The sequence below is a fragment of the Epinephelus moara genome, chromosome 18, assembly GCF_006386435.1.
Source record: "Epinephelus moara isolate mb chromosome 18, YSFRI_EMoa_1.0, whole genome shotgun sequence".
Lineage (NCBI taxonomy): Eukaryota > Metazoa > Chordata > Actinopteri > Perciformes > Serranidae > Epinephelus > Epinephelus moara.
Genome location: NC_065523.1, coordinates 20,514,381 through 20,538,233, shown reverse-complemented (window position 1 = coordinate 20,538,233; position 23,853 = coordinate 20,514,381). Strand labels below are relative to the sequence as shown.

Here is a 23,853-nt window from a genome sequence, read left to right as displayed (position 1 = left end):
TTAGCTGCTTGGCACCAGCTCAGCCACCTCCATGTTGAGAGCGCTGTGCAGACAGTCTTAATAAGACTCTGAATCATATGCTGATTGTGGTATGCATCTCCTTTAGGTGAGATTATTTGTGACCCCTTTATGTTACACCTGGAGAAAACCAACTTTCTCTGTCACTCACACACACAAACACGCTGTAAAACACCAGGAGAGTCATTTCCCACAGTGCAGTGCTCAGAGTTCAAACTGTTATGGAGCAGAATGTCTGCGTGTGTGTTTTGCCGACCTCGGTCACTTTGCCCTTCTTGTTTCCTGTGTCTGCAGATCATGTGGTGTGTGAAGAAGAGTTTAAGTACGCCATGCTGGCTTTAAACTGTGTGTGCCCTGGTACCTCGACACTCATCACTCTATTGATCCACTCCTCGAGAGGACAGTGAGTTCACTTCCCTTCTTTCTCCCTGTCCCTCTGTGGAGTTGATTGTTCACAGTACATTCTTGACAGTCAGATATACAGTAGTGAAAAGAAGAGAGCTGCTTCTAGTGTCCTCACTGTCACTCAACTTTGTTTTACTCAGAACGGCACCCCAAGAGGCCTTCAAGCAACGTGTAGGAGCCTTTCAAGCCCTCAACAGGTAGGATTCCTATAATCTGTATTCACACTCAGAAATACTGTGCTACATTTGTGCTCACTATTTACCCAAATCTTCTGTGAACTTCCACAGTTTGCACACAGTGCACAGTGGGATTTTGTCAGGAGATTTTGTTCAAGGAGGGAAAGTCTCTTATTTAGAAGATATCTGGGGATTTTTTGCGTTTGAGTTTTAGTCTGTTACTTAAAATACAGGAGTGACTATAAAAAGCACCAGAATGTTTGGGCAAATTGTTCGATACACTAGGTCTTAAACATAGTCATTCCTTTCTATCATCATGGCATGGTAGCAGAAAAATACCAGGCATTAAATTGGTACTAGTATAAGTATGTTTGGGTTTATTGCTTTGTTTTCATTGGGTTGTGTCTTCGTATTTATGTGACTGTCATCTCAAAGCTACAATTTGTAGGGCTGGGTATTGATACTCAATACCTTGAAGGTATCGACCAAAATAACCCAAGTAGTATCGAAACTTCTCCAGGCAAACCATACCTGCATTCAATCCCTTTGTACCCAGATAAAAAACGACTATTTACATGGTTTTGCTTGCTGTCAATCACATGAAGCGTTTTTGGATTTAATGTGACGTGTGATTAGCCCACTACTACTTCATCCCAAACAGTCTGTGGTGGGTTAAAGCTGTGTATGGTATGTTTGACAGAGCTGGCAGTTCGGCTTAGTGAGATGCCACGAAAACATTTGTCAGTATGGTTTTACTACACGCCGGCGGCATTTAGTGGCATTTTAAGCAACTGAATATTTCCAATGACATAATAGGTATTAAATGAAATAGAAAGAAAGGTATCAAATAGATCCTTTTTGTGTCTGTACACAGAGATGTTTTTTGTGGGTGTAGCCGAACTGGTGCCATAAAGGGACAGTAGTGGTGTCAGTGTGAGCGCCAAATAAAACGCGAAACGTAAAAAGTACTGTATCGTTTCTCAAACGATTGCAATGAGTCGTTTTTATATTCTACATCTACTAAAAAAAAAAACATTGTCTCCAGATAATTAGAATGCAAATATTTAAGCTAATCACTGCTACTCAATGCTCAGTAGAGGAGTGTGTGTTCGGCTTATATGAAATTAATTATTTACATAGCAAAAGATAATTCATGAGCATAAAAATTGTAAAAACGTACACTTGTCAAGCATGGATTTGGATTATTGTCCTTGATTAATAGTTGTAATACTGCTGCCATTAATAGTTGTGGACAAAGTACAACTTATCAACTTGCTGGCATGCTAGCTAGCTAACACTGTTTACCCATTAATACCTTTATCATAACAGTGTATTAACTTTTACAACTGGTCAGTTTAGAAAGGCCACTGCAAGAAAAAGTGTTCTTTGTATGTTAACGTATAGCCTATAATGTGTGTTTAGATTGATTCCCATCTGCATCCAGGCAGGAAAAAATGAAAAGCTCGCTAACATTAGCGATGTAGCTAATGTAGCTAGTGTGCTAACTATGGCTGATAGCTGACAGCCAGAAACAAACATCTATGATCCATCATCTTTTTAATAGCATAAACAAGGAACACGTTTTTTTTGTGTCCTTTCTAAAATGAGTACTTGTGAAAGTTACTATATTTTGTTATGATCAAAGAGTTAATAAGCAGACAGTGTTAGCTCGCTAGTTGAAAAGTTGTCTAGTGTTATTTCCACATTAAATTATATCATATGGGGATGTATAAATATCGAGATTACAATTAACTGAAGACAAAACTTTATTTTCTACTACACATTGATCATAATGTATGTATATGTATATCTATGCTCTGGCATTAACAAACTAACCCTAAGCAATACCAATGTTACAGTGGCTGGACATCTTCATATAGCCTACCTTGTGGAAAAACCTAACATGATACGAAAGAATAACTCAAGACATAAAAAATATCTAGAGGCATACAGTTTTGTACTTTGCAGTCACGTCCAGGATGTAACATGATTTTTGTTTATTACAGACAGACGCGCTGCCGAGCAAGCAACAAGGCTATAAGTCACAGCTATGTAAGACATAAATAAACAACTACATAATGACGAAAAAAACGCACCTCATGGCTCGGTTAATATTAATTTCTCTTCATTGTTTAATGCATTTCAGAACAATGTAAATACTGCAGCCACTGTGTGTGTGTAAATATAGACCTGGATATTATTTTATGCTGTAACTGGTATGGCTCTATGAAATGCATATGAGAATATTATGTAGATTTTTTGGACCTAAACAAAAAATGACCAACTCTTTGATGATATGTTAAAACACATGTACCTATATGTTAAAGGAACAGTAATTAAAATACTCTATAGCTTGTGTCTGAGCATGATTCACAAGTATGCGTCTATATCTGGACTTGTTGCCATTTGGTTTATTGGCTGTGACGATGTCACAAGATTTGTCCTCCTCCTCTCCTGCCGTACACTTAGTTCCTGTAAACTGCAAATTCACTATAACACTTGTTTATATAATGCAGCCTTTGTCGCAGGCCACCCACATTCACACTGCCCCCACACCCTTGCTTCATCACCTCTTTAGCCTCCGCGTCCAAAGCCATATCCCCAAGAGAAAAATGTTGTCCACTTAACTGCATGAATGCGTACATCTGGGACCTATTGTTAAGACAAGCTAAGTGTCCTTGTGTACGTCCATGTGCTGATTGAAGTATTGATCAGTGGCTCCTTGAAAGAGATGTAAGATGTTACCTCTGCAACCTTGAGAAGAAAATCTCCTGGTGTGGCTGAGTTGGATGCTTTGTGTTACGTGTCTTAAAGGTCAATCTTTCCCCATGTGGCCAATCAATCCTCTTTCTGTCACAGGGAGGGTGGTGCATGTTCTGCAGACCAATGGCACCGAACCTACAGGCGCTGCTCGGCCAATGAGGTGCATCACATCCGCCTGGAGGAAAGTAAATTCTTCGGGGAATACCAGGGCAAGAGTTTCACCTTTGCCTCCTTTCATGCTCACAAAAAGTAAGTCATCATGTGAAAAAGCCAAGACATGAGAACACACACCAACCTGGACGACACACACCTGACCTTGTCTCTGCGGCTGCAGGTATGGAGTGTGTTTGATCGGAGTACGCCGGTTGGACACCACCAACATCCTGCTGAACCCTGGTCCCTGCCACATCATGGGGGCCTCTGACACATGCTTCTACATCAATATCTCCAAAGAGGAGAACTCAGCATTTGTCAGGGGCCACAGAGAGCCATCGTGGGGCGGCACAGGAGGAAATACCAGGGGAGTGCACCAGACAATCTACCATGGACTCACCCGCCTGCCAGTCCACAGTATCATCGCCAGCATGGGTCAGTCAGATGGGCACAGCACAAAGACTGTGTAACATTTACACACTGACCTTCTGTTTGCAGTTTCTGTGTTGGTCAAACATGCAAAGCTGTCATTAAACTGTCTTAGACAGCAGCGCAGTCACAGCTGTCAGATTTATGCAGTTCTCACATTTGAAATTTATCTGGGTGATTTAAAAATATGCATAGCCTTCCCGACGATGTAACATGTATCTGATCATAAGTCACACTTGATAAGAGCAACTGCCAAATGAACTGAAATGTCAGACACTGTGGTTTTTACAAACACACCACCTGGTGGACAACAATGAAACTGCACAGCTTACTGCCTTACAGTGCTCTAACTACAGTATGTGTTATCAGGGGTCTGTGAACACATCATCAGTGGTGGAAAATAATGTAGTTACTCAAGCACTGAACTTAAAGGAAAACTCACCTGCAAAATGATTTGTGGATCAATTACCGCATGTTATGTTGAATTTGTGTAGAAATTTGTCCTGTTACAAACTCTTACACAACTCCTGCAGTATAATCCAAGTCTCATTCTTGCAGTCGTGTGTTCAGTATCTCCCGAACACATGTACTCTGTCCTTCAATACCACAGAGAAAGTCATAACTTGCTCTTATATCCTCCCTCCTTGATTAATGTAATGCCTTCTTCACCTGCCTAAGCAATCAAGCTGTACACAACCTCCAAATCGTTCAAAATTCAGCAGCTAGATTTTTGACCAAGATGAAACAATCTTCACACATCACACCTATTTTGGCTTCCTGTCTCTTTTAGAATCCATTTTAAAGTTATTTTTATTACATTCAAGGCTGTCAATGATCTGGCACTGGGGCATATAACTGAGCTTCTCACACTGCACTGGCCAAACAGTCTGGGTCTTCTCACTGTTTCAGAGTCCAGGTTAAAGACAAAGGGTGATCGAGCCTTCTCAGTTCTTGCTCCTCGGCTTTGGAACAGCTCCCAATGAGCATCAGATCAGCTGACTCTGTTCATGTCTTTAAATCTCTTCTGAAAACTTACTTTTACAGATTGGCCTTTCCTGACAGTTGATAGACCTGTTGTGTGTATCGGAGTGTTTATATTTGCAGCCATGTGTATATGTGTGCATGCTTACAGGTATACATGTGTTTAAGTGTAAATGTTGGTGTAGGCGTATGTATATGGCACATCTGTCTAAACTCTGCCAAAGTCGAGGTCATGCGCATATGGTGCCCAGGCATACTGGTAGATGGAAGGGTTGTATATTGTAACGTTTGAGGAAAAAAAGCATGTGTTTGGGAAGTACTGAGAATACGACTGAATACATGAGATTTGGATTATCCTCCTGAGACCCTGTGTCCTCATATTAGAACCTTGAATTCTAGATTTACTGGACCTTCTACCTCATTCTGCTCAACTTAGACCTGCTGTCCTTGTTTGTGGACACTTTTTTTGTGCCATCTAGTGGTATGAAGAGCACAGTACACTAATCCATGTAAAAACAAGATGGCAGCCATCTCTGCCAAGCCAGTCTGCAGCAAATGTAATGGTTGAAACTTGTTGATTTTGATTGTAGTTTGCCATTGATATGCAATTGGACCTATTTTAGCAATGGTAAGAAACTAAGACGCTGTTTATTAGAAAGTAATCGTCTGAAGACTTTGGGAATTTATCATCAGCTGGTTTAAGGACATGGAGACTTTATTATCATCTCGTTTGCGGATATTGGGGCTTTATTATTGTTGACAGTGATCTCAGGAGGTTATACTGCACTATGTGTATGTTACAGGCACAGTGGCCATCGACCTGCAGGACTCCAGTGACAGCAGCCCAGAAGGCCAGGACCCAGGGAACACCGTGCTGGGCAGCGGACGAGGAAGCAGGAGCAGCTCCAGGACGGAGATGAGTGGCGCTAACACTCTGGCTTTGCCTGCCATGGGAGAGTCAGGCGAGGAGAGGCGGCACAGCATCGCCCCCGTCCTGGAGCTGGTGGATGGTGTCAACAACCCCACCTTCGACCTGCTCGGAGACCAGTCCGAGGATGAGGGAGGAGAAGAGGGCAAGGAGGACAGTGACAAAGACGAGAGTGCCCACTGGTGGGGTCGACACTGCGAGTAAGTCATGACAATGCTGTTGGTGGGTGTAAGTGTGAACTTGTTCTGAGGTAACTGTGGGCTTGTGCTACAGGTGGGTGAAGGGATATCCGTTGAACTCTCCGTACATTGGCAGCTCGCCTGCACTGTGTCACCTTCTCCAAGAAAAGATGCCTTTCTGCTGCCTGCGTATGGACAAGGTAAGGCATTTAAATGACTCTCTAGTTTAACTTTACAAGTCACGTTGCCGTCATCCTCCATGGCCACTCTTCCTCTTCTCTCCTAGGCGTGTCACCACACCCTTTTTGAGGATGCCCGCTCCTACGGCTTCAAAAACAAATTGATCATTGTGTCCGCAGAGAGTGCAGGAAACGGCCTGTACAACTTCATTGTGCCTCTACGGGCCTACTATCGACCCAGGAAGGAGCTCAACCCCATCGTGCTGCTGCTGGAGAGCATGTAAGGATGTTATTTAATGTGATGCCCAGGTCATGCTTATGAAAGCAGCTTCAAACTGATATATAGGTTAGGTTAGTGTTGCCCAAAATTGTTGCTGTGAGCACAGCTACGCAACAAATCTAGGCTGCACAGGATGGTAAAATGGGTTCCTCCTTAAATAGCCAGCTGAGGAGAAAAACTGAGCTATTTAAGGTCACCGTAAACATGATTTGTGAAACGCTGAATGCTTTCAGGACAATGCGCCCCACAATCCTGTGTTGTGTATTGTGGCTGGTACACAAACGCAGTCAGCCAAATGAGAGTGGAATCCAATAAAAAGGCAATAAAATGCTGAGTCACTCCAGTGTAGTGCTGTTATTTTCAGCTTTCTCTGCAGGCAGTTTGGCTGTGTTGTATTTCTCAGGCCGAGTGAGGGGGGCCTGTCTCCGTAGGGACGTTCGCTCTTCATCATGGCACATATAAATCTCTCGGCTGGTGGGAATCTAAAGTCTGTTTGTGTTTTGATCGGTTTAGACCTGAAGCAGACTTCCTGGAGGCAATTTGTTGGTTCCCCATGGTGTTCTACACAGTGGGCTCCATCGACAAGTAAGTCAGAGCACAGCTCCATGCTGATTTCCTCATGTATCCTCCCCTCTATTCTATATTCATACTTGTGCTTTTGACAGATTACTCTTTGATTTATACATACTGCCCTTCAGCACTGATCTTGCTCCTTCTCATCACACCTGCACACCCCACTTGTCCTTCACTCTCCCGCTCTCCACAGTCTGGACAGTTTGCTGCGATGTGGAGTGACTTTTGCCGACACCATGGTGGTGGTCGACAAGGAGAGCTCCATGATCGCAGAGGAGGACTACATGGCTGACGCAAAGACAATCGTCAATGTCCAGACCCTCTTCAGGTCTGCTTCGCCCAAACTTACTCGGCAATCTCACACACTACCTGAAAGTGTTTTTTTTGTAATCTATTATTCTCTCTCTGTGTCTGTGCTTCATCCTCCCAGACTGTTCCCAGCTCTTAGCATCATCACAGAGCTCACCCATCCAGCCAACATGCGCTTCATGCAGTTCAAAGTCAAAGACCACTACTCTCTGGCTCTGTCCAAACTGGAAAAGGTAAAAGCTTCATACCTTCAAGCCCCCACTCTTTATGTCTCTCACATTTTCCTCAACCCAGACTTCAGAGGTCCCCATGAGACAACAAGAACAAACCGAATGGTTTGCATTAGCCATCTTTTCTTTAGTGTTCACACTCATTTTGGAAATACATCCACTGTAAATCTTTTCAGGGAGCATTTGTATCTGATTATCGCCTTTTTAATTCTTATTGTTAATGTTGTTCGCTGTGTGGCAGCTAATGGATTTCCTCCTCAGGCATCAGTAACATTTATCAACAAATAAGTAAATTACTCACTGCTTGACACCGCATATGAAAATGGATTTCAATCTAGGATTAACATTATTATGAGATAACTGTTAATGTTAATGTGTAGCAGGGTTGCCTCAGCAGGAGGGATTTCCAGCCTTTTCTGTGTTTGCCTTATCCTTGCATTGTTCGTTTCTGTGTGTTTTTTGGGGGGATTTTCTAGTTTAATCCCGCTTTACAAAGACATGCAAATCTTCTGTAGCTCTGAGTGTATGTTGCCTTCGGCCCAGTGCTTGCTGGACTGGATGTTTGACTCTGTAAATAAGTAAGAAAGAAAAGAAAATATACAAGTTTTATGAGTGCAGGTCCAATGGTGATGCTTAGAAACTGTCTGGATTTGAGAAACGTCTATCACATCATCTCATGTCTACCAAGACAAACATACATGGGGAAAAATCTGTGTTTGTGTTTTATCCGTAGAAGGAAAGGGAAAAGGGATCCAACCTGGTGTTTATGTTCCGCCTGCCCTTCTCTGCAGGGAAAGTGTTCAGCGTCAGCATGCTGGACACTCTCCTCTACCAGGTATCACAAACACAAACTCCTCACTCTGACTGAAAAACAAAAATCCCACTCCTCAATGTGGCCCAAATGCCAAATATGATCTGTTTCTGTTGACCTATCTGCCGTGTTCTCCTTACAGTCATTTGTGAAGGACTACATGATCTCCATCACCAGGCTGCTGCTGGGTTTAGACTCCATGCCTGGCTCAGGTTTCCTTTGTGCTGTAAGTATCCGGACACAGACGGCTTGGAAATGACTCTGTTTGGACTGTGACGTGCCTCCGATGCTGATTACTGTGTTGTTTGTTTTGTAGATGAAAATCACAGAGGATGATTTATGGATCCGCACCTACGGCAGGCTCTACCAGAAACTGTGCTCCTCCACTGGAGACATTCCCATTGGCATCTACCGGACAGAGGCACATAAGCTTCCAGTCTCTGAGGTCTCTGCTGCTGTTACTAGTATAGTGACCAAAAGCCACCAGTTATAGTCAACTGCTAGCTCCCTCTAGAGGCTATAATGTCCACTACACCCTACAGTACAAACGAGTTGGAAGAACAAACAAAATACTGGTGGTTTTGGTATTCCTAAACCCTAAAAATCTAAACAGGGGAAAAGGTTTTCATTTCCCAGGAATCAAGTTCCAAAGATTATGGAAGTCCATTTCTGTGTGACAGGAAATTAAAAAAGCCTGAAAGTCAATGTGAAAAACTTTCTCAATATAATGACTTATTTATTTCAATATAATGACTTTATACATTAAAATGATAATAAACTTTTTCAATATAATGACTTGTATCTTAAGATAATGACTTAATATCTTAAAATATTGACTTACTATCCCATAATAATGACATAATATCTTATAATAATGAGAAATGTTCTCAATATAATGACTTGTATCTTAAGATAATGACTTAATATCTTAAAATAATGACTTTATATCTTAGACAATTGATTTAATATTTCATAATACGACTTAATATCTTAAAATAATGACTTACTATCTTAAAATTTTGACTTAATACCTAATAATAATGACTTAATATCTTAAAATAATGAGAAACTAAAATAATTACTTAGTATCGCAAAAAATTAGAAACTTTCCCAACATTTAGTGGCACACAGCGCAGCACAGCTGTCATTGCTAGTTTTAGACTGATGTAACTGTCATTTTCACAGCCTGCGCCCACGTTGTGTCCAGTATTTATAATGTACTGCCACCCATCTGTGCCCACATGGGCGTTTAAGTCTTTAAATAAGGTGTAGTCAGGAACACTGTCTGCGGATTGCTATTTTGAGGCAGCAAAAAGCGGTTGCAGGATTGGCCAACATAAACCTGGTCTAAAGTCAGAATGCCCCCATATTTTCCTGCTATTTAAAGGGCTCATTATTCAGATAAGGTGCACCTACATAGGCAGGTTCACAGCATGTGGACACTCTGCTCGTTACACACACAGAGAGACACCTGTATGGATTGTGGGTCGGTTAAAATAATACATCATTAATGCATAAATCTTAATTACATTCTTTAAAATGTGAACAGAGCAGAGCAGCAGAGACGCTGTCCGCTGCAGCTGTTTTGCTACTTAAATGTCCAACGAAATTGACATTACTGCTCTTACAGCATTTGTTTCCTCAGAAGACTACTTGCTCTCCAATTTGACAAATCCACCATATAAATAGCAGTTTGCCAGGTGCAGGTGCATCTGGCTTTTATCAGAAATGGGAGATGACACTCTAATTAGTTGAAATCATGTCATGCGCAAAACACACTATTGATTAATTAAGGGACTAAATACAGCTCTTTTGCCCCTTGTGCCTTATTTTGTGCCCAGATTTTAGACCATTTAACTTGCACAACTGATTAGACACATCCTTAATGCACTTGCACCATGCACTTTAGACCATGTACTACAGATGCTTTGAATAGGGCGCTTAATTTTGAGAAAGTTTCTCAGTATGTTGCAATACTAAGTCATTATATCAAGAGTTCTTCATTGTAATGACTTACATGATCGATTTTTTCCCTCATATTGGCAGAAATAGTCTTCCCTGTATGAGATATTATACATAAACCTTTTTTTTCTAAAGCTCTCGACTATAATAACTCTCACTCTTCTGTTTTTAGTTTCAACAGTGTCACTATTTCTTCTATTTACTACAACAACATTGTGACAGAGTACAGTACAAAACAGTGAAGCATTTGCCTTTAAGGTTCACTTAAATAGATCTGTTCAAATACTTATTCAGTTTGTAAGTGTTTTGCCAACTATTGCATTCACAGTTATGGAGACAATGTCAGATATGAAGACAGCCAGATCTTAGTTTTGACATGTGTATTCATCATGTGAGACAGACATAGAAAAGTAACAAATACCACCTTGCATAGTTAGAAAGAAATCTACATATTAGACATAATGCAGTGATATCTCTCCCAAAGTGGAACTGATATTAATTTTTAAATAAGAACTAGGCAGAAAATGGTGATTTTAGTTCAGAATGCTGGACTATTCATTATTTGCAACAGAGCGTATCTTCTTCATCATTTATTTACAGAATTATAAAGTAATAATTCCTCTTTATTCTGAGAAATCAGAGACTGGTGAAGAACTGACTTAATAAAATCACTGTGCTAGGAAGGAAATTAAAGGTTTGTGTGTGTGAGTGTCTGAATATGTGGTTATGTTTGTGTGTCACAGTCCCAGGTTTCCATCACAGTCGAGGATTACGAGGACACCAGAGAACCCAGAGAGCCCCTCCTGTCCCGGACCGGTGTTCACCGTAACTCCACCTCCTCAGAGCCCATCTCCACCTCCTCCCACTCCTCAGACCATCCGCTGCTCAGGAGGAAGAGCATGCAGTGGGCACGGCGGCTGAGCAGGAAGGGGGGTCGGAGCTCAAGCGGGGCCAAAGGGGGCCCGGGCAGTGCGGCAGAGAGGATCAACCAGCAGAGGCTGACCTTGTTCAGGCGCTCTGAGAGGCAGGAACTCAACGCCCTGGTGCGAACGAGGATGAAACACTTGGGACTTTCTCCAACTGGATTCAGTGAGTCTATGTATACTTTATGTGTGAAAGTATTTTGCTCCTGATCTGAGCTTTACTAGTGGTTGAGTACATTTACTCAAGAACTAAACTTAAAGGGATAGTTTGGATTTTCTGAAGTGGGATTGTATGGGATACTTCTCTGTCGTCAGTTTATTACACATGTTAGATGTCTGTCTGTGCAGCCCAAATTTGGAGGAGGAGAAAGGAGTGCCAACACTGAAGCCAAGCAACGTACTTCTGTGGATGAAGCAGCAGCAAAACCTGGTTTAGCCGCCAAAATAAAGTCCTAGTCTTTAACAGCTCAAATTTATGCTATATGTAGAGTATATTAAACCCTTTCCGCCAGATGGCCTGTTCCAATGGGGAAGCTGTTAACAGCTTCAGTTAGCCATTTACGCTCTTATCTAAGCCACCAGACTCCATTGAATAAAACAGTAATTTTGGCTCACTGTACACAGAAGCTGCTGGTCTACTGCTGCCTCAATCAGATATTTTGTTTGTGCTATTGTGTGACTTTGGTGAATTTAAACTGAACCTTTAGACGTCAAAATCACACAACAACACAAACAAGCTAACAGACTGAGGAAGCAGTAGACCAGCAGCTCCTGTGTTCAGCAATGCTAAATTACTCTTTTTGTCAATAGAGTTTGGTGGCTTTGAAAAGGCTTCAGTTCCCCATCAGACATTACTGTCTGATGGCAAAGTAATAATAATTAATATAGCCTACACTTAAATTAATATAGATTTTCATGTGGGACTTTTTTTGGTGGTTTAAACTGAGCAAAGCATTAGTTCAGGCAGCCCACTGTGTGTTTTTTGCTGCTGTTCTCCTGGCCTTGGGATTCCATGTAGACGCATGGAAGGGCAGGGAGGTTTGCTCTTTCTGCCTCAGGCTTTCCTCCCATGCATGTGGAAGGGCAGAGGTGTACTCTCTCTGCCCTTGGCTTTCCTCGCATGCGCGTGGAAGGGCAGAGAGGTCCCAGAACAGAGCCATACTGCCAAATATCAAATTGCAAATGGATATAAAGTTTTCTTTTGACTAAAGTGGTGCTGACTGAATTATGTTTCCTTGCTGACTCCTCCACAGCAGTACATTACTTAGATTCTGTGGCAGTGCTCCAGCTATCACACTGGGGGCGTGCCAGCTGACATCTACTGTATGTAATACACTGACTATGGATAAGTACCTCATACAGTCCCACTTAGAGAGATCTGAACTATCCCTCAAAGTACAAATTTGAGGTACTTAACTGCAACTTTCCGCTACATTTGTAGTTGAGTGTTTAGATTTTATGCTACTTTATACTTTATACAGCTATAGTTAATAAGCAAATTAAGACTTACATATATAAGCAAAGGATAAGCTCATGAAATACAATGCACAGTGAAAGATTAAACTCAACCCTTTCAGCTTGTGACACCTGACAGCAGTTGAAACTTGCTCCCGTCTCCACCAGCTACAACAATAAAATGCTACATGTGCATGAATACATCAGTAATAAAAATCTAACAATGTCATAAACTCACATATAACTCACAGGGGACTTTTTTGCGTCATGAGTGCTCTTGATGCTTTAAGTGCACTTTGCTAATAATGCTTGCTGTGCTGTCATTTCACGGGGCTCCTAAAATAATGTAGTGGTTTTTACATTGCTGTATTGGTACTTTTACTCAAGAAAAGGACCTCGATAGTTCTTCCACCTCTTTTATTGTTGTGGCTTGTGCTTATTTTTATCTAAATTTGTCTTCCTGTCTTGCGACTCAGTAACAAAGCCTCTCTTCTGTGTGTACGGATGTTGCACAGCCTGCTGCATATCCTGCGCCTGTTTTATTTCCTGCATCACTCACCTCTTTTCTTCCTGCATCAGATGGGATGACAGACCAAGGGAACAGACTGTCTTATATCCTCATCAACCCTTCTCCAGACACCAGGCTGGAGCTGCACGATGTTGTGTGAGTAAACAGTGACAGATGTAATTGATAGAACTGTAAATTGAGTGCAGTTATAAAAAAAACTATTACAGGAGACTATTTGCATGCCCCCCTGCCTGTGCCCCATCTGTAGGTACCTGATAAGACCAGACCCCCTCTCTGTGGTACCTAATCAGGGTAGCGGCAGGAAGTGCAGCGCTGGGATCTCAGAGAGCCACAGGTTCGATACGCAGGACAGCACCCACCTGTGAGAGACAAAAACAAAAGACAAATATACTGTCAGAACACTGCCAGAAAGAGGAGAAACAACACAACACCCTAAAGAAAGAAACGGGGAGATGGAAAGCGATGCAGCCAGATGGCACACGGCCCTCATTCTTTCTCCACTCTCGGCGAACTGATAGGTGCCAGTCTTGCATGGACCTTTTCTATAACGATGGGAATGTTTTATTTATGCACCTTTCTATTTTCAAAGCGGAGAGCTGCGGACACAGAAGTGCATTTAATGAAAAACTGTATGTATTTATATCTGTGTATGTGCATGTTATGTACTGCATCATGTATGTGCAGTGTGTGTGTGTGTGTGTATGTGCGAGTGTGTGAATGAATGTGTATGTACGCTTATAGATCAAGAGCAAGACACTGCCACTTTTATGAGGACAGCAAAGGGAGTCGCTGCCAAATGAAGGTCAAGGGATGTTTTTTTTGTGTCCTTCTCTATGTTGTAGTTTTGTCAGACTTAATGTTGTTTGACGTATTTTAAAGTGACCCTACAGTGCACACACTTTTTTTTTTCCTTTGTTCTCCATAAAACCTTTTTTGAGACTTTTTACCTGTTGCTTACACAGTCAAACGCACACATTCGTTTCACGCTCACCAGCAGCGGAGGAATCCAAAGAGCACCAGTCTCATTAACTGACCTGAGCTGACAGACAGGATGCATCGTCAGCGCAGGGCGTTCAGTCACATCGCTGTCTCGAGTATGTTAATGTCTTCAGTTCTGCGAGTTCTCTTAGAACCGACCTGAGTTTATTGTTCGCCTGTTGTCAGTGTGAGCCGTCCTGTCACCAGCTTGCTTCTTCTGACATGCATGTTAAAGATGCAGGGGATGGACAAATTAACAGGAACGTATATCATAATAACATAATGCCATCCAGTCCAGTAGCCCTGCAATAAATACTGCCTTTGTGAAGCTTATAGTGTAACGTTTTTGAGACGGTGTCAGAGAGGTGTTGATTCAGCTCTCCGTTTTGAAGTCGATTTATAAGCTTTACAACTAAATAGTTGCTGTATTTATTGCATAATAAATATCCACTTTAACAAGTAATTAGTTTGCTAATTAGGAATTAAAATTTATGATATAATTTGGTTTTCTTTCAGAAAAAAACAAGTGAAAAACGTGCCAGGAGAGTGTGATCATTCTGCTTGTTTATCAGCCCGATCTACTTTATTTAATAGATTTTCAATTGTTATAAGAAACCTGAGAGTTTAATCTGCTGTATCAAAGTACATTACTTGTCAGGGTGGACATTTATACTGTTTGTTTACCAGGGATTTGCAAGTCTCTGTAAATTATCTCTCAGAAATCCTGAATGTGCTGTTTCACACAGAAACGGTGCAGCCATGTGGTGGGAATGCCAACCTGCATCCCTGCCGACACCACTGCTGTAGCTTTAGTGCCATTATAACAGATGAAAATATGTACATATTAAAGTAAGTCATTATAGCTTGTCATTGCTTTATTGCTGTTCTGCTGTCAATTTGTGCAGCGATAACCAGATTCTCTCTGGACAATTTCACTCATAAGAGATTCATAATTGCAGTCATATGTAAATGACTGCAGTGGTTTAAAAGTACATGTAAACTACTTGACATCAAAGTAGTCACATTATTTTTTGTTTCTAAGTGAATCACTTAGTCTGACATAGTGTGTCTTTTGTGTGGTCACTTTCCTGAGCTTTATTTGCTTTCAATGTATCGACACTGTGTATGACTCGCGCTAAATGGCTCCAAGTCCTCTTCTGAAATGTCCCCAGGCTCACGAGATAGCACACAACACTGCAAAATCACATAAACTTTTACTGATGCCCAGAGGGGAAATTTAGTTCTTGCAGCAAAACAAGGATAAAAATGAGTACAGATAAATAGAAAACTAAAATAAGGACAAAACTATACAAGAGCAAAACATAGTCTGTGGTCTCCATGTTTTGCATCTGGCTATCATGGAGGGGGTGAGAGGCAACCCAGTCGGCAGACTTGTCCGTATTGTACATATTTGCAAACCACGGATATGTTACATTTTTACATTCCATATGTAGCACACATGTTAAATGCTTGTTTCTTTACATTTCAATTTTCAGTTTCATGTTGTGACAAAGCACAAAAACACTTGGTAAGGGTCAGGAAAATATGATTTGGCTGAAAAGAACAGTTGAAGATGTAGGGTGTCTTAGTGTTCTAGCAGTGAAGATGACAGATTACAGCCAGCTGAAACTTTTCCTGAATAGGATTCCTTTACTGTTTATTGTTCAGGAGGTTTTTACCTAGAGCCGAATTATCCGCAGAGGTCTCTTCCTCTCCAGAACAAATGGACCAGATTATTTAAACCGGTAAACCACTGAATAAAGCAGTTCCATGTGTTTCTCCTATGCTGTTATGCATGTTGGTAATAGGCTCACCTTTTTTCTGATAACTTCAGATGCAGATGTTCCCAAGGATTTCAGCAGGAGCCAAATTATTCACAGAGGCCTCCTCTCCAAAACAAACACACCCAGTAATTTAAATGGGCAAAAACACCAAATAAAGCAGTTTTACGTTAAAAATATTGGTGTTTTTCTGAAGCTCGCAGAGGGACTGCTAACTATGGTGGCTGACGCAAAAATGCGAATGCCCCTATAGCCAATGTTTGGTTTTGCCATTCTGGGCTACTGTAGAAACATGGTGATCTGCCAAGACGAGGACCCCGCTCCCTATGTAGATATAAACAGCTCATTCTAAGGTAACAAAAACACAATAATTCTTATTTTCAGGTGATTATACAAAAAAGAAAACACACTTATTATGCTGTATTCCATTTCCCCCTAAATCCTACATACTGGACCTTAAAAATACCCAGTTTGGTTGCTACAAACATGGCTGGAAATGGCTCGACCTGTCTTTAAAGAATACCCACTTTTGTTGGTCTTGAACAATTGTCTGCTGCTGTCTGGTCTGCTTCTAGGCAGCCATCTTGCCTAGGTGTCACGCCATTCACCATCCTCTCCTCTACCTTAGTGGTTTAAGCTTTTTGTGCCCAAGACACACCAACAGGAAAGCGAAATCTCAAGGCACACCTGTATTTATATTTGTGCACAGTAGCTTCTATAATGTGTGTTATCACGACATAAGACAATAAAAAGAAAAAGAAGGCAGGTAGCTTTCATGATACTGTCTACTGACAGTTTTTTCTGTTCCCTTTCCTTTCAGCGGTAGGTCGTCTTTGCTGGTGCTTTGTTGTAATTTCCCATCCATTGTCCAGCTCACTGTTTTCTCCTTTTAAATGTTATCATCCCTCACACTGGCTGCCAATCAGTGTCACACTCTAATAATTCCCATGCGCCAACAGTGACAAATAGGTCCTCCGTGAAGGTTTTTAAATTAGATAAGATTGCATTGCATTTTTAGACAGAGTTTGCCTCTTTATTAGGAAATGGATGTGCACAACATACTGATAGGCTACAATCAATTAAAAATGAATTCATAACTTTTTGTATAGGCCCAGCTGAATATTGCAATAATAATATTTGGTTATCACAAAATCCCACGGCACACCATTTGAGAACCACTGGTCTATCTGATGAGAAACTCAGCTCATATATGCAAACTGAACTACATCATACTTGTGAAGTGTACAAATGTGTCATATCTGTGGTTTGCAGAAATGTACAATGCCAACATTTGATTCTGGTGACTGGGCTGTGAGAGCGGCTATTGTCATGGCAACTTTGTCTCAGACAACAAGGAATCAGACAAAAATCTCTTACAGTATTATCACACTTTTAACTCAGAGCATGATACATAAGGCTGGTTTGTAGTGTGAACACTGCTGAGAGGCTGTTGTGTCTCTTTATACCTAAGCTTGGTTCTCCCCCTCATGCCTTTGCTCTCAAGACAAAAGGTTAATCAGGGTCTTCTGATATCATTCAGGTGGGCAACTCTTGTTTAGACAGTCAGGCCAGAGTTGATTCAATCGAAGGTTGCATTATACAGGATTCGGCATGATCAAACAGAATTTCCCCTTACAGTTATCCTGGATGGTTTTGCTCTTGATCATCATCCTCTGCAGCCAGACCACAGAGCTGACCTTCCTTACCAGCTTGTTATGTCTGCTGGCCATACCAGCCTCACCCCAGCAAACCATAGTGAAAAACAGATCACTGGCTGCAGCGCTTTGTTTCACAAACTCAAGTCACCTCAGGAAGAACGGTCTGCTCTGTCCCTTCCATGAGGGGACATTGGTGGACTTGTATGTACTTGTAAGAGTCCGCCCTCTCCACTGTCTTTGCCTGGATGATAACTGGGACAGGGAGGCCTCCAGGTCCTCTATCACCAGCTCTTCGATCTTGCTGATACTGAGCTTCAGGTGATTTTTATTGCACCACGAGGCAAAGCTCATCCTCTGTACTCCTCCCTGTCTTGGTTGATGCATCCAGCAATGGAAGAGTGTTAAAAGCACTGGTGTGTGATTAGTCCACACCTGTCCAGGGAAAGCCCAATCAGTTTTGAGTAAATCGTGTGTTATGCCAGCACTTAGTCTATAAAGGTAACCAAAGGCAAGGTCGCCTTAGCCTCGGCCTTTGTACTGTTTCCACATAACAGTATACCTTGTTGGTGGGTGGGCTCAAGTTCCCCACAATAATCAGTGTGTTGCCTCAGCTGTGTTACGTCATAACATCACAATCTAACATAACTCATCATGTCAAAGACTACATACTCTCAGTATGTGCGCTAAGTTCACATTTACCTGACTTATTACAGGGGCTTGCACAATTTTTTAAGGTGGAATGGAGGATGGACAGTCAAAAACACATGGACATATGAGAAAGTAGGAGTGGCCAAGCTGTAGGCATTCCGTAGAGGCTTATATAAGAGCCCAGAGAGACAGAGGAAAGTGCAAACTGAGGCAGAGGAAAATGGCAGCTCATCCAGTCAGCGTGCTTATCACAGGAGCCAACAGAGGCCTGGGCCTGGAGATGGTTAAGCAAATGGTGGAGACCCCTCATCCAGTGCGAAAGCTGTTTGCCTGTTGCAGAGACCCAGATGGACCCAGGGCTGAGGTAAGAGTCTTTACTGTGGCCCACTGACATCTTCAACAAAAAAAAAAAATCTTGTCGCAATCCAAAAAGTTGCATTGATTGAAAAGAAGCAAGAATCCTGCACAGACAAACGCAATACTGGAAGAAGGTAGTTCTCCTTTAAAAGTAGCAATTCTTGAAAGGATTGCTGGTTTCTGTTTATATAGTAGGTCTAATGTTGGCCAGCACAAATTAAAGAAGATGAAGCCAACCCCAGAGTCATTTACCTGAGTGCTGTGGGGATAGATGTACATAAATATCCCTGACTCAGAAAATAAGAAAATACAGGCTAACATTGCTGTGTAAGAGGCTGTGACCCTATTTGTTGGCATAGCTTGTTGGTAACGGGGCTAAATAATGCTCCAAAGGTAGGCTAAACTTTGGAAAAGGAACAATACAGCAATTTTCAAAGGGTCCCTTGAACTCTCATGTCAAGATATGTGAATAGAAATGTGCTCTATGGATACCAACAAGTCTCCCTGAGACTTCAGAAGGCTTGTTCCCAGTAAAATCAATGTACTCTGTTAAATTAATGTGATACCTTAACTGGCATAGTTTTCAGCTTGCCTATATACTTCAACAGCATAACTGAACTGCTGAAATTCAGTTATGACATTTGGTTTTGCTGCCACCTCAAGATTTTCAATGATCCCATCTGAACACCATATATCATAATAGAATATATAATTTATTTATTATTAGTTTATTTACAGCTTATTTTGTATTAATGATCTAAATAAAAGTAGGATGGGTACAATATTCGCCTCTAACATGTAGTGGAGCAGAAGTATAACGTAGCCTAAAACATGTAAATACTTAGTAAAGTGCAAGTATCTTCAAACTGTACAATACTTTAATAGATGTATACTTATTTACTCTCCACCACTGGATAAAAGTGAGCACAAGTGATCAACAGTGTGCGGGATTCTTTGCTGAATTACAAACATGTCTTCTCTGTATATTAACAGGCCTTACAAACACTGGCAAAGAAGCATCCTGACATCATCTCCATCATCCGTCTGGGTACAAGCTCTCTCATCCTGTTTCCATGTCCAGGCCTCGACTCTATGAACAGTGCAGAGCTCTGATATTTATCTGACTCTGCTACTGACCACCGCTGATGTTCCACTTTCTTTCTCTCTCTGTCAGACGCCAGTGACCTTTGTAGCATTAAACAGTGTGCCCAGCAGGTGGGCTCTCTGTTGGGGACGGGTGGTCTGAACCTGCTGATTAACAACGCAGGCATCATGGTCAGTGCCACTCTAGAGCAAACCACTGCCGAGGACATGCAGAATTCCTTCAACACCAACGTCATGGGCCCCATGAACATCATAAAAGTGAGAGAGAGGACAACCTGAAACACAGAACTTTAATGGTGTACACTGAAAGTTTCCTCTTGTTGACTCTCTTTCTGGTGGTCGTCATTAGGAGTTCCTGCCTCATCTTCGTGCAGCAGCGAAGGCCAGTGGGATGTCAGGGATGTCCACCAGCAAAGCAGCTGTCATAAACCTCGCCTCCTATCTGGCTTCAATGGAAAAGGTTAAACGGCAATATACTACCTTCCCTGCCGTCGCCTACCGCATCAGCAAGGTGAGTGACAACCTGTTATCACTGTGACCTGCTACTCAAAGGTCTCATCTTACATTTGTTAGGTGGAGATGTTCAATCGCATGACAATTTAGTTGCTCTGTCTGCCCATTACTTTTCCTCTTTCTCTTCTCCTCTCAGGCAGGTTTGCATATGCTGACACTGTGTGCTGCAGAGGAGCTGCAGAAGGATGAGATCCTGTTTTCTCTGCTGCTCCCTGGCTGGGTGCGCACTGACATGGGTGGAAAGGACGTGAGTCAGCAGGTTTCATACATGAATCTATAAAGGATTAAGTCAGCTCTGATTGATAGTTCATGTTTTTTTATATACTACAAGATACCGATCAGCCAAAACATTAAAACCACCGACAGGTGAAGTGAATAACTTTGATTATTTTGTTCCAATGCATTGTTCTGCTGGGAAACCTTTGGTTCGGGCGTTCATGTGGATACCAGCTGTTCCACCCACTCAAACACCAATGCAGACCAAGTACTCCCCAATGGCAGTGGCAGAAAAAAGCATCATGCTGCACTGCAAACATCGCTCAGGAATGGCCCAAGGAATGTGACAAAAACCTTAAAGTGTCAATCTGGCCTCCAAATTCCCCAGATCCCAATCTGAATGAGCATCTGTGGCATGTGCTATTAACCAGAACCACAGGACACTTCCAGAGATCCTGTGTCCATGCCTCGACAGGTCAGAGCCAAGTACAATCCAAGGAGGCCTCACCTTAGATTAGGTGTACATCTGGGATACCGGTACATCACAAGAATCCTTGAGCAGATTGGGACCTGGGAAATTTAGAAGTCAGGTCGCCACCTTTAGCTTTTTGTCACGCTCCACCGGCAATTTCTAAACAGTTTTTGTAGTGTGACATGCTGCTTTTTTTCTGCTGAGGGACCACTGCCATTGGGGAGTGTGGCTGCCATGAGGGGGGGCACTTGGTCTGCAACGGTGTTTGAGAGGGTGGAACATGTCAAGTGGTATCCACATGAATGCCAGAACCCAGCAGTTTCACAGCAGCAGTTTCCCAGCAGCTGTATATCATGAGTGAAATAAGCAGTCATCTCCATGGCATTTAAGTTAGCAGAGGGCTAAACTGGAAGCTAGTCACTTGGCTAACGTGATGGTGCGTTTCATTTGCACTGGGCAGTTGCAATTTTTATGTTCCCAGTCAGAAATTTCAACTGGAATGCCCAAGTGAAGTCAGATTTCCGAGTCAGAAAGTCAGAGAGACCCTGACCTCAAAATCCAGTATGTCTGCTTTGCGCATCAACAGTCATTAAAGTTGTAGTAATATACTGTTTGTTAGCACTTCTGTCTTATTTGTGTCTCATTAAAACAGTCACACACACAGTCCTGTCCAACTTCTATATGTGGAGATGTTTCTCCAGTGTATGTATGTGTAAAATACAGCGTAAAGCCTTGTTATCAGCTGGTATTGCTAACACTGGCTAACCTCTTTGGAACTGGCATTGTCAACAACATCTTCTTCTGACTTACTGGAACACGGTCAACTCAAGTGTGACATTATTCCCAGCCTTGACCTCCGACTTCCAACTTGAATGGAACACAGTCCCTAGTATGCTAACTCTGTGAGCTCCATGTTGCAGAAGATTTGTGTAGATTTAATTTTTAGGCTTCATGCACCACTGAGTGATTTTCATAGTAATGAATGGGGCAGACAGCCTGTATCTCTGCCCCCTCAAAACAGAGAGAAATTTGACTTAGAAAATGGCTCAGCGATTTTTTTCCCCACTTGCCACTCAGGGCCTCCATTGACAATCAAAAATTTAGAGTCTACAACCGGTCTGTTTGTAGAAACATTAGACTCTTAACTAAGAGTGAGGGGAATCGACCTCCTTTGGCAGCCTTCATGTTAACTGTGTGTTTCTGACCACCAGGGGGAGATTGATCCTCCGGAGAGTGTGCAGGGGATGTTTCATGTGATGGCCTCCCTGACTGAGGAGCATAACGGAGCCTTCCTGGATTATAAGGGCAATACCGTACCCTGGTAGCTTTAAAGAACTGATTCATAAAATGATGTCAATCACTAAATGAACCCATGTGAAATAAACCATTATTTGTTTTAATTATGTTGCTTGTATCTCATTTTACACACAAACATACACTTAAATGTTTTGATATACTCTTCTGAAATTTCTTAAATTGATGTTTCATCCTCTGTGAGGTGTTTTTATACCACTATCTGTGGCTGTTCAACACAGATCTTAAGTGGGTTGGGGTTATTGCCATTGATGTTGGCTCCAGGGCAGAAGAAAGGATACATACTCTCAGTGAAGACATTGGTGAAGGTGTAGATGGGCATCATGCTGATGGGGTTGGAAAAGGTTACCTCCCCAGAATCGTAGTCCAGCTGCACCCTGACTTGGGTCAGCTCTCGCTGTGGATGCAGCAGGGTGCTGGGCCTAGTCATGGCCGAGTACTCGCTCTCCTAGTGCAAGATCATCCAAAACCCTCCCTCAGGGCAGCCTGAAATGCGGCCTTTCCTGTCAATCAACTCCTAGACCACCCCACGCATCCAGTCCGCCTTGTCGCCCACCTCTACTTCCCAGGTGTGGCTGCCTGATGTAAAGCCTAGCCTAGATTGTCTGGGAACTTCTGCACGCACTATTGGTGACACAGGTCAGGTCTGTGGAGAGGGACAACCAGGAGTAGGCAGTGACAAAAAACAAAACAAAACAGGGAATTAAATCCTCTCAAAATTCAAGACACACTTCTGATGTGCCTACTCAGTGTCAGTGTCAGTTTCAGTTTCTGTCTTCAGTTATACGAGTTCTATCAGAGCAGACTGGTTCCTGGGTTAATTGTCTGCCTGTCGTCAGTGTGAGCCGTCCTGTCACCAACTTGCCTCTCCTGACATGCATGTTAAAGATGCAGGGGAATGGACAAATTTACAGGAGCATATATCATAATATCATAATGCCATCCAGTCCAGTAGCCCTGCAATAAATACTGCCTTTGTGAAGCTTATAGTGTAACATTTTTGAGACAATGTGAGAGAGGTGTTGATTCAACTCTCCGTTTTGAAGTTGATTTATCAGCTCTGCAGCTTTAAATAGTTGCTGTATTTATTGCATACTAAATATCTACTTTATTAAGTAATTAGTTTGCTAATTAACAATTACATTTGTGATATAATTTAGTTTTCTGTCAGGAAAAAAATTGAATTTCTTCCAAAAAACAAATGAAAATGTGCCAGTAGAGTCCTGCTTGTTTATCAGCCTGATCTGATAAGGTCTGTGGTCTGCCAAGCTCATCTTCCTGAGCTTGATTTGCTTTCAATGCATCAACGCTGTGTATGACTCACGCTAAATGGCTCAAAGTCATCTACTGAGATAGCACACACCATTGCAACATAACATAAAATTTGAGATAAGCCTTTACTGATGCCCAGAGGGGAAATTTGGTTGTTGCAGCAGAACGAGGATAGAAATAAGTATAGTTAAATAGAGAAAGTAAAAAACAAATAAGAGGTGTATAAAACTAAATAAGAACAGAACTGTACAAGAGCA

The 23,853-nt window shown here is 42.0% G+C and overlaps 2 protein-coding genes across 3 annotated transcripts in view; both read left to right on the top strand.

Annotated features, from left to right (window-relative positions):
- Positions 1-15,123, top strand: part of LOC126405207 (potassium channel subfamily T member 2) — a 58,169-nt gene extending 43,046 nt beyond the window's left edge. The window contains exons 15-30 of one of the 2 annotated variants that reach the window (XM_050068825.1): positions 313-421; positions 564-620; positions 3,459-3,611; positions 3,697-3,950; positions 5,729-6,053; positions 6,127-6,232; positions 6,319-6,491; positions 7,005-7,076; positions 7,258-7,392; positions 7,495-7,606; positions 8,340-8,438; positions 8,557-8,640; positions 8,731-8,859; positions 11,120-11,465; positions 13,334-13,418; positions 13,531-15,123. In XM_050068825.1, the coding sequence (XP_049924782.1) occupies positions 313-421; positions 564-620; positions 3,459-3,611; positions 3,697-3,950; positions 5,729-6,053; positions 6,127-6,232; positions 6,319-6,491; positions 7,005-7,076; positions 7,258-7,392; positions 7,495-7,606; positions 8,340-8,438; positions 8,557-8,640; positions 8,731-8,859; positions 11,120-11,465; positions 13,334-13,418; positions 13,531-13,648 (2,357 nt within the window). In that variant the 3' untranslated portion in view covers positions 13,649-15,123. Of the gene's footprint in view, positions 1-312; positions 422-563; positions 621-3,458; positions 3,612-3,696; positions 3,951-5,728; positions 6,054-6,126; positions 6,233-6,318; positions 6,492-7,004; positions 7,077-7,257; positions 7,393-7,494; positions 7,607-8,336; positions 8,439-8,556; positions 8,641-8,730; positions 8,860-11,119; positions 11,466-13,333; positions 13,419-13,530 lie in introns of both variants that reach the window. The other variant, XM_050068824.1, reaches the window with a different exon arrangement.
- Positions 15,124-18,519: 3,396 nt separating this feature from the next.
- Positions 18,520-22,404, top strand: LOC126405242 (C-factor-like). Its single transcript, XM_050068886.1, has 6 exons — positions 18,520-18,712; positions 19,699-19,753; positions 19,880-20,067; positions 20,159-20,320; positions 20,459-20,569; positions 22,222-22,404. The coding sequence occupies exons 1-6, from the start codon at positions 18,569-18,571 to the stop codon at positions 22,333-22,335; spliced, it is 774 nt and encodes a 257-aa protein (XP_049924843.1). The 5' UTR covers positions 18,520-18,568; the 3' UTR covers positions 22,336-22,404.
- Positions 22,405-23,853: the final 1,449 nt, after the last annotated feature.

What these genes read in the sequence shown, in the direction of transcription:
- LOC126405242 (XM_050068886.1), top strand. Translation starts at nt 18,569, where the DNA reads ATGGCAGCTCATCCAGTCAGCGTGCTTATCACAGGAGCCAACAGAGGC. An exon ending in CATCTCCATCATCCGTCTGG is followed by an intron (nt 19,754 to 19,879) that starts GTACAAGCTCTC and finishes TCTCTCTGTCAG; the next exon opens with ACGCCAGTGACCTTTGTAGC. An exon ending in GCCCCATGAACATCATAAAA is followed by an intron (nt 20,068 to 20,158) that starts GTGAGAGAGAGG and finishes GGTCGTCATTAG; the next exon opens with GAGTTCCTGCCTCATCTTCG.